Source organism: Xiphophorus couchianus, chromosome 10, assembly GCF_001444195.1.
Source record: "Xiphophorus couchianus chromosome 10, X_couchianus-1.0, whole genome shotgun sequence".
Taxonomy (NCBI): Eukaryota; Metazoa; Chordata; class Actinopteri; order Cyprinodontiformes; family Poeciliidae; genus Xiphophorus; species Xiphophorus couchianus.
Window position 1 is genome coordinate 15,355,091 of NC_040237.1, and position 9,894 is coordinate 15,364,984.

General features: G+C 43.4%; 1 protein-coding gene across 2 annotated transcripts; it reads left to right on the plus strand.

Annotated features, from left to right (window-relative positions):
- The first annotated feature begins 71 nt into the window (after nucleotides 1-71).
- Nucleotides 72-9,607, plus strand: unk (unk zinc finger). Of its 2 annotated transcripts, XM_028029181.1 has the most exons (15): nucleotides 72-445; nucleotides 1,791-2,000; nucleotides 2,894-3,070; nucleotides 3,160-3,290; nucleotides 4,407-4,542; nucleotides 4,650-4,767; nucleotides 4,850-4,934; nucleotides 5,026-5,321; nucleotides 5,516-5,581; nucleotides 5,692-5,875; nucleotides 5,969-6,070; nucleotides 6,160-6,345; nucleotides 7,272-7,453; nucleotides 7,558-7,818; nucleotides 8,615-9,607. In XM_028029181.1, the coding sequence occupies exons 1-15, from the start codon at nucleotides 294-296 to the stop codon at nucleotides 8,759-8,761; spliced, it is 2,433 nt and encodes an 810-aa protein (XP_027884982.1). In that variant the 5' UTR covers nucleotides 72-293; the 3' UTR covers nucleotides 8,762-9,607. The 2 variants fall into 2 exon arrangements, with proteins under 2 accessions (XP_027884982.1, XP_027884983.1); XM_028029182.1 differs by lacking the exon at nucleotides 8,615-9,607 and having other exon boundaries at nucleotides 7,272-7,457; nucleotides 7,558-7,798.
- Nucleotides 9,608-9,894: the final 287 nt, after the last annotated feature.

Sequence of the window (9,894 nt, forward strand, 5' to 3'; positions counted from 1 at the left end):
ATATAAAAATTTACGGTAATTCGCAATTCAAATAGGTTTGAATTTCACTTCATTAAAATCTATTTATGTTGTTTTAATTTATACAATAAAATAAATATCAAATATCCTTTGAGCTGAGCAAGCTATATTTGAACTTCACGTCCCATAGTTCCGCGCTGCATCCCCTTTCCTACTACTTCCTCTCGCCTTGCGCAAGCTCACATCGTAGGAGAATGCGGATTTCGAAGCTAAAAAGCATAGCTAGCCGTTAAGCTAAAAACAAGCTTCTTGTTGTTGGGCTTCAGACTGGTTAAATGTCTAAAACAAATTCACAGCCCGCGTCGTCTTCGGCAGCGACGACCGCTACAGGGGGGCCATCTTCGTCCTCGTCGTCTTCGCCCGCGGGGGGCTCGACATCGCCCGCAACCGTGTTGAACGTACAGCCCGAGAAACCTCAACATTACACGTACGTAGCTGGTTAGCTGGCTGGGTGTACACAACCTCACGTGCACTGCCACACACACAAAAATGCATACATTTTACTACGGACCGTGGTTGCGTAATAAAACTTTCAAATGTTTGGAATGAAGTAAAGAGGCTGGTAACCCAGTGTTTTCTGGTCCTGATGAGGAGGCCTAATGTCACCCAGTAACCATTTCTTAAAAGTTGTTTAATGCAGCATTTTAACGGTGCCCCTGTGTGACACTGTTGCATCAATTTAGGTTTGTTCGCTGTTTAGTAAATTCCATAGTGATGTATTTTATGATAATTATTTGTAGAAGCTTATGCTAGTATTAGTTTTGGCTATTGCTGGTAGAATGCCTTGGAAGTTTTCAATTCTAGTCGCATTATCACCTAGAACAGGGGTGTCGAACTCCAGTCCTCAAGGGCCGCTGTCCTGCAACTTTTAGATGTGCCTCTGCTGCACCACACCTGAATAGAATAATTAGGTCATTAAGGCTCTGGAGAACTGATCTACACAAGGAGGAGGTAATTAAGCAATTTCATTCCAGTGTTTTGTACTTGTGGCACATCTAAAAACTGCAGGACAGCGGCCCTCGAGGACTGGAGTTTGACACCTGTGACCTAGAACTTCCAACTTATTTCGTAGAGATTTCACTGTGAAATGGGAAGAAAACGGTACACGAGCACTAGATATTACAACTAAAATTTCCAAAGCGTTGGTAGAATATCGTATCTATTTACCCACAATCTAGTATGTCTATTAGTTTAGCCATTAGTTTGGCGATTTTGGTTAGTGTTTGTGCAAAATCTTCATCAATGTTTGTTTAACCTCAAGCATCAATTCTGACCAACATTTCTGTCCCTGTTGAAAATCCCCACAGCATGATGTTGCTGCCACCATGTAGCATGTAGATTTCATATGTAGCATTTTGCATGTTGGCCAAAAGTTTACATTTTTCTATCATTTGGCCAGAGCACCTCTTTCCAAATATTTGTTGCTTGTAGCAAATTTGAAGATGGGACCTTGTGGTTTTTTTATTCTCCTCCACATTTTTATTCCTGCCTTATCTTTCTCATAAACTGGACATAGACATGTGCACGAAACATAATTTTTCTTCCACTACACAATTATTTTCTACTTTGTGCTCAAAACTGCGATAAAAAAAACATTGTTTATAATTTTAATGTGATAACATAGGAAGAACTCTGCAAGGGATGTGGATATTCTAGCTTTATGTAGACAAACTATTTGCATATTTAAAAATACCAGGTTTTGATTTAAAAAAAATAAATAATGTTGCACAGACATTAGTCACATTCTTTCCTGTTGTCTTCTTACTTTCCAGATATCTCAAAGAGTTCAGAACGGAGCAGTGTCCCCTGTTTGTGCAGCACAAATGTACACAGCACCGGCCTTTTTCCTGCTTCCATTGGCATTTCTTGAACCAGCGGCGTCGCAGGCCCATCCGCAGACGGGACGGGACGTTCAACTACAGTCCAGACGTCTACTGTACCAAATACGATGAGGGAACAGGCACATGTCCAGAAGGAGATGAGTGAGTGCTGCTAAGGCTTTTCATCTTCCTAAAATACTCTCCAGATTGTAGGGGGGTTTTTTTCCAATTCATGAGGACAAAAAAGTAAAGAACGGCAACAAAGTAACCCGGAGTTGACAAACTTCATCTGTGTTTTTGCGTTGTTTATCATAGAAAATTCAGTTCAGGTCATTTAACGAGTAACTCTTTTTGCATCGTTTTGTTTTCTACTACCCAGTGGCCCTTTTTTGTAGAATTTACTTTACAGCTCCGGGAGTCTGAAACATTTGCAGGACATCATCACATCCTCTCAAAACACTTTATCATTATTTATGTGGAACTTCATTCGTGCATCTCCGACAAACGTGGGTCGTAACTACACAAAAAGCCTATTTTCATTCGACTATTGCTGCTTTCTTTCAACTTACTGCGTCATGCATAATCTTCCCAAGTAGCTTTAGCACCTTTTTTGTCCCTAGTGGGGAATTGATGTTGACATTTACACACAGAAACTGTGAAAAGAATAGACTGAAAAGAAACTTCAGGGTGTAACCGTGGAGTTTTCACTATGCTAATCTGGCAGTTTCTAGCATTCACTGTACCAGAATATTCAAACATTCTTTATTTAAATTTACCTGCAGGGATTTCAAGTGGACCCAATGTCTTATTGCTGTTTGTGAACCCAAACAGCAAGAAGACATCCTGCTGAAATGTTCAGATTTTCAACCAAATGGTTGTTTTTAGCTTGTTCCTGCATATTTATACAAATACAAATCTTTAAATGTGTTTTAATTTGTGCTAATAGCCAGTTTTCAGATCCTCCTCGAGGAACCTGGAATTGGTAGAAATTCATATTCTCTGGCACAGACGTTCTACAAGACTTTTCCTTTTTTTGTGTGTACGTTTCACTCCAGATGTCCCTTCCTGCATCGAACTGCGGGCGACACCGAGCGGAGATACCACCTTCGCTATTATAAGACCGGATCGTGTATCCACGAAACGGATGCGAAAGGCCACTGCAGTAAGAACGGCTCCCACTGTGCCTTTGCTCACGGATCGCATGACCTGCGCAGTCCCGTTTTTGATATCAGGTGTGCAGCATTAGAACCTATCTCCCGTCTAGTTTTTCGCCTCCGGGTTTGTCGTTGCTGATGTTCTCCCTGTGTTCTGCGCTCCACAGGGAAGTGCAGGTGCTGGACTCTCAAGGAGGGTCGGGGCCGGCGGAAGGAGGCGGCGGAGACGCACAGTCGGGCCAAGCGGCGAGCACGGCTCTTATAGAGAAGATCTTGAGCGAAGAACCGCGCTGGCAAGGTAAATCTGAAATATGGAACCAGGTGTCCCAGCAGGGAACAGCTTTTTTCTTCTGCTAACAAATGTTTTCACGGAAATTTTGTATGAGATACCAGTAAAACATGCAAGCTAACTTAAGAATAACTTTTATGATTCAGTTGTTGTGCTTTTATCTCAATTTCGTTGTAATCTGTTGATCACAATGACAAATAAATCTTATCTTATCTTATCTTATCTTATCTTATCTAATAATCACCTTCATAGCAGTAATGGCCAAAGCTGCACAAAAAATATTAATTCCACATGTAAGATTAAAAAAAAAAGTATTTCTGTTCTATCCACGACTCCCCAAGTGGCAGTTTTAGCTTCAGTTGGTTCATATTCTGTAAAAAAAAAAAACCAAAAAACATCTCATTAGCATTGTTTGCTATCTACGTATTAATTGGTTAATCCAAAAATTAATGAACAAGTCAGTCCTGCGCTGTGTTGATGTGAAGGCCAGTTTACAGGCCTGACCTTTTCACATGTGACCTAAGGAAGCCTAAGAAGCTCTACAGGGTTGTTTTGAGGCTACTGCTTGGATTGCTCTTTGCCAGCCACATGGAGAGGATATCAATGCCATGAAATTGAATGTTGATGTTAGAGGCATTTTTTTTAGCTGCAGATGCATTCTGTGCTATAGACGATTGAGAGATCACTAAAATGTTGCATTTTAGGTAATAAATGCTTATTTTCTTATTCCAAAAAGGAATTGAATTGCTTATTTGTTTTATTGAAATTCTGTAGATTTTTTTCATCTGATTAATCAGTAGAATAATCAATTACTAAGATAATTGCTAGTTGCTGCTTCCGAGGAACCATAATTGGGAATTGTTGAATTTCTGTGTTATTCCGGGCTATAAATATGATGCGACCGTTTCTCGTTACCACTTTTAAAAATGGGAAACACAACAGAACACGGCATGCAAACGGGACCGATTTGTGCATAAATCAGGAAACGGCAGAGAGAAACAACTTGTCACCTAAATGTGCCCAGATCTCCAGCAAGAGCAGTTTAAACGTTTTCTTTTCAGATAAGGTGCCATTGGATGTGTTCCAGTCACCCGCCTGACAGATTGCTCTCCTTTTTTATTCCAGATAACAATTATGTGCTGTCCCACTACAAGACGGAGCTCTGTAAAAAGCCCCCCCGCCTGTGTCGTCAAGGATACGCCTGTCCGTATTACCACAACAGCAAAGACAGGCGGCGCAGCCCGCACAAGCACAAATACAGGTGACTTTCTGTTTCAGTTCTTGAATACTCGAATCATTTTTAGTTGGTTCGTGTTTTGTTAAAGAGAGAACCCTGTTTTTTTGTTGTTTTTTTTCTTGCCACCGCAGAGCGCTGCCATGTCCGGCGGTGAAACAGGGCGAAGAGTGGGGGGATCCCAGCAAATGCGAGGGAACAGAGGGATGTCAGTACTGCCACACGAGAACAGAGCAGCAGTTCCACCCGGAGGTTGGATTAGCTTCCTGTTGTTCTGCCGGAGTGTAACATAGAAACCACAGGAGCTGATTGGGAACTGTTTCCTTCATTACAGATTTATAAATCCACCAAGTGTAATGACATGCAGCAATGTGGCAGCTGTCCCAGAGGACCATTTTGTGCCTTCGCTCATGTTGAAAGTAAGATCCCAGGGAACGGCTCTGCATTTTAACGTCTGTTGATTAGTTTTTTTGTTGTAGTTCCATGTCTCTGGTTTGAATCCTCCCCCAGAGCCTTTTGCTGCGGAGGAGTCGATTTTCCCCAGCCCCGGCTCCCCTCCTCCCCTGAGGCTCCTGGATCCCCTTCCTGGCCACGACGTTTCCCAGAGCCCCGGTGGTCACGGCATGGGGCTCGGCTCAGCATCAGACCACTTCTCCCCCTCTGCAGTGTCCTGCGTGGCAGAGCAAGGGCTGCTGGGTAGCGTTTTGTCGCTATGTGAGGGTGCCAGCGGGGGAGGAGACCCGCTGTCTCCTTGGGCTGGGGAGAGAGGGTACGGCAGGGCGCCAGGATTTGAACGGGAAGATCAGGTGAGGATGTGGGCTTTGGAAAACTCAGGAGGACTGCAAATCAGGCGATTAATTGGATAAATAATTTGGACATTCTAAAAATGTTCAATTTAGCTACTAAAGCTAAAGAGTTGGAAAGTATGAGGCAATTGGGAAAATAAACTTTTTATTGAATCTTTTTAGCATCTTTTTACAACATTTGCTCACAATTTCAGGCCAAACACAGAGGGTTCGCTCTCGAACATCGCAGCAGAGAATTTGCTTCGGCGCAGAGCAAACAGGTACAAATCCCTTAAAAATTGAACCGCCAAAGCTTTGCCTATAAACTCTGTGCATTTTTGTGTCTGTTTTGAAACTGCCGAAAGATTAAATTCTGTTATTTCTTCTTCAGGACTTGTTAGTGTTCCTCCCTGTCGGCAGCCCGTTGAGTCTGTCCTCCAGCATCCCCTCCAGTCTAGCCGCCACGCCCCCTAGCCCCGCCGCTCTCGGACCACCGGGGTCCGGCGTCTCCTCGGGAATGAACGCTAACGCCCTGCCTTTTTACCCCACCAGTGAGACGGTTGAATCAGTCGTTGGTACGTAATAAAACAATACTAGAATTCATATTTCTGCTGCAGCTGACATGAGATCTGATTAAAAGCAAACACCCCGGTGTTGTTGTGTGACAGAGTCGGCTCTGGACGATCTAGATCTGAATGACTTTGGAGTTTCTGCGCTGGAGAGGAGCATGGAGAGCAGTTCGGCCCTGCCCAGTGTTGGGGTGATGCTAGGTATTTCAAAACATGAAGGTAAAATAAACCCAAAACCACACAGAAGGAATCATTTTTAAGACATTTTCCTGTTTTCTCCGGTTTTGCAGGAGGCAACCAGATTCAGAGTTCGGCTCCGGTCAACATTCCAGGATCGTTCAGCAGCTCCGCCCCTTTCAGCTCTCCGTCTCCGTCGCCCCCAGTCAGGCCACAAGCCTCACCTTTCTTCTCTTCTCACCCGTCACAGCCGAGCTTATCAGAGAGCCCCTTCCTCGGACCATCTCACAGCACTTTAGGTACGAAGATCAGATTCAAGATGCAATTTTAAACTTCATGTGAATTCATGTGTCTAAAATAAGGCTTTGAAAAGTCTTAAATCCATTCAAAAATGCAAGTTGGCCTCAAATATGTTAATCACAGGTCTTAAATTTTGTCGTGATAGGAAATTTTATTTTTTATGTGTTTTTTCTTGTGGGACTTTTCTGTCAAGCAAAAGTTTGAGTCACATGCAAATATCTTCATTGCGTGCTGTGATTCGAAGCATTTGAGGCTACTGCTAGCTAATATACCCTTGCTTGCTAGTGCGTAGCTTAAAATGAGATAGGCACTTAGCCTCGCTTGTTTTAGTCCAGGATATCAGACGATTAATTGGATAAATAATTTGTACATTCTAAAAATGTTCAATTTAGCTACTAAAGCTAAAGAGTTGGAAAGTATGAGGCAATTGGGAAAATAAACTTTTTATTGAATCTTTTTAGCAGCCTTGATCTTTTTTTTTTACCCCTCCAAGGGGTCTTTTTGTGGGCTCTAGTGTCCCTTATATGAAAGTAAGCTGACAGGAGAGAGGGGAAAACATGCGGCAAATATCGTCGGGTCCGGGAGTTGAACCTGCGACGGCCGCGTCGAGGACTCAAGGCCTCCAAATATGGGTTGCACTATCCCCTACGCCTCCATGGCACACACCAGCTAGGCACTTTTAAGCTAACTGCCTAGCTTAAAACGAGTCATATGCAGTATATAAAGCTACTGTTTTTATTAAGTTTGATTGTAATGCAGCAGTTTCCCCCAACCAGTCTTTACATTTATATTTTTTTCAGTCTTAAATTTAATTCAACGTGTCATCAAGGTTTTAAAAAGTCTTACATCTGACTTGTTAAAACCTGCAGAAACCTTAAATTAATACTTATTACACCTCTATTTATACTACTTTGTTTTTTTGTAGGCCTGAACGGCATGAGCACAAACATCTGGGAGCACTTCCCGTCGGGTCAGGGTTCTCCTGGCACCCCTCCCGCCCTGCTGCCCTCCGGCCCCTGTGCAGAGACTGCCAGGCTCAAGCAGGAGCTGGAGGATGCTCACAGGGCTCTGAAGCAGTGGGGTCACAGCTGGAGGCACACGGCTCAGGTAGGTAGGTAGAGGAGCGGCAACGGCTGCGTTTCCGTAGCGCAAGCACAGCCGTGACACAAAGCCGGAGTGACTCAGCGACGCGCTCGTTTGTTTTTTCCCAGTCGTGGGCCGCCGTCAAAGCGGACGCGGAGGAGTCTCGCACGACCGCAGCCCGGCTTGCCGTGGAGGCCGAGCGGGCCCGGGAGGCTGAGGAGGAGGCGCAGAGGCAGATCTCTCTCCTGCAGGAGGCGCTGGAGAGCTTGCGGAGCGGAGACAATCCCCACCTTGCACTGCATCAGCTCCAGCTGCTGCACCGCCTGCCGCTGGAGTCGGTCCTGAGCCTACAGGCTCAACTCTGCAGCTGCTTACATGCTGTGGAACAGGTGATCCTTCAGATGTCAAGCCATTATCATATTTGGCATCATCTATAAACCCCAGTAGAACTAAAAAAAAAAAATGGAAAAAAGAAATGCAGCGCGGGCCAAATATAAGCAAACATATATTTTCAGGTTTGCTTCGCATTTGACTGCTGTGTGACCATAACATAAAAGTAACATTTAGAGACTGAAATTGTTCTTTAGAAATAGTTTCAGTCAGATTGGATGGAGAACATTACCACAGATTCTCAGTTGGATTTTGATTATGGACTTTATTTCCACTTCTGATTCCGATATCTGAAGTTTTGTATCGACCGATACTGATCCGATGCAGAAAAGCGGCTGAATTGACTTGAAACATTTCTTTTTTCAAACGCAGACATAAATGTACTGAAGTACAAATGTATTTGATAACTTTGCACCAGTACAGCACACTAAACTACACCAGTAGCTTCACAAGCTTGGTGAAACTTGTAAAAACAACACAACTTTAATTTGCTCAGTCAGTGCAATTAAGAGTACAACAGTAGAGTGCAAATAAATAATAAAGAAACTGACAAAAACAAACTGGAGAAAAACGTTCAAATTGTTTAGAAAGTGTAATTAGTAATCCTAAATATAATGTAAAATAAGTAACAAAGCATAGTATTAGACTGGACAGGTTGCTACTGATGCATACCGATCAGTGCATCCCTAGCTGAAATGTGACAAAAGTCTTAAGGTTTATCTTACTCTGTAAAGAAGTACATCTTCCCTTTGCAGTCTCCATGGTAACACTGCGTCCCGCCCTCGTGTCTGCCAGGTGGTGTACAGGAAGCAGAGGCAGTGCTGCGTGACGTGCGGGGAGCAGGGCTCGGCCTCGCTGCCCTGCGGCCACGGACTCCAGTGTGAGAGCTGCACCGAGTGCCTGCTCTGCCCCGAACAGACCGCCGAGCAGCAGCTCTCCTGACCTCGCCGCGCCGTGGGACCGCTCCAGATTCCACACCAGTCAGTCCTGATTCCACACCTTACCAGCCTCGGATCCCGACCACCGTTTCGGCACGACTAAAAGAGACCAAAACCACGTCGCCGCAGCGGCACGAACGCCGATTGGATCGCGTACTTTGAACGCGAGAGTCGCTAAGGAAGTGCTCTCGCCGCGGAATTGGACGTCATTATTGTCACCAGTGTTACCCAAGGAAAACAATACGTTCCGCTAGTTAATGCTCTCGACCAGCAACACTGTACGTCCCCCCCCCCCCCCGATTCACTTGTGAAAATAACTTAAAAATACCTGCTGTTATATTTTACTCTGACCCCTAACTATGAAGCATTTACATAGCTAGTTTTAAATGATATAATTCAAAAAGTATAATCTCACTTTAGTGACAATATTTCCCCAGAGTGTCGTGCATCCATCCGGAGAGTTTTGTGATTCGCCGGGGGCGGGGGAACATAAAGACGTCCGCTTTTTGTATTTTTGGCACTTAAAACTCCAACAGAGTTTGGCATGTTTCCCCCCCCTCCTCCACAAAACAGGGAAATAAATTGTGCAGTGTTCGTCCTGGTGTTGTGATCGTATCATCAGTCTGAAAACTGCCTCGATGGATGGATGACACCGTAGATAATCAAGTTTTTTTTATTATATTTCAGGGAGTAAGAACATCTTTAGAGAAAAAAAAGGTCACTCTGGAAACACTTAAAGGGCATACCTCCAATGATTCTTCATTGCTACAGCTCATCACAGTGCTGCAAGCAGAGTGTCTTGTTTATTAGTAATTAAGAAATTCAAATAGTGAATTTTTTTTTTTTTTTTTTGAAAAATAGTTTGCTCAAATGTCTAATTAATGGCCTTGAGTTTTTAAATTTTTTTTATACTCAGGTTTTTTTTGTCTCTGCAGAAATTATAGGAAGGTGTAACAAATGAGGCCAACAGGTCCAGTTTCAGATATTATTTATTTTAACACCCTTTATGTTCAATATGAATCAAGCTCAGAACACTCAAAAAAAGTAAAAAACAAAATAAAATAAGGCTTTTTAGCTATTTTAAAAAAAATATATGTGACAGCTTTCTCTGCCAAATTTCTACATTTGTAGTACTCT

Coding starts and splice junctions, on each gene's coding strand:
- unk (XM_028029181.1), top strand. CDS start 294: ATGTCTAAAACAAATTCACAGCCCGCGTCGTCTTCGGCAGCGACGACC. Junction 5,322..5,515: donor GATTTGAACGGGAAGATCAG/GTGAGGATGTGG, acceptor TCACAATTTCAG/GCCAAACACAGAGGGTTCGC. Junction 6,071..6,159: donor CAGTGTTGGGGTGATGCTAG/GTATTTCAAAAC, acceptor CCGGTTTTGCAG/GAGGCAACCAGATTCAGAGT.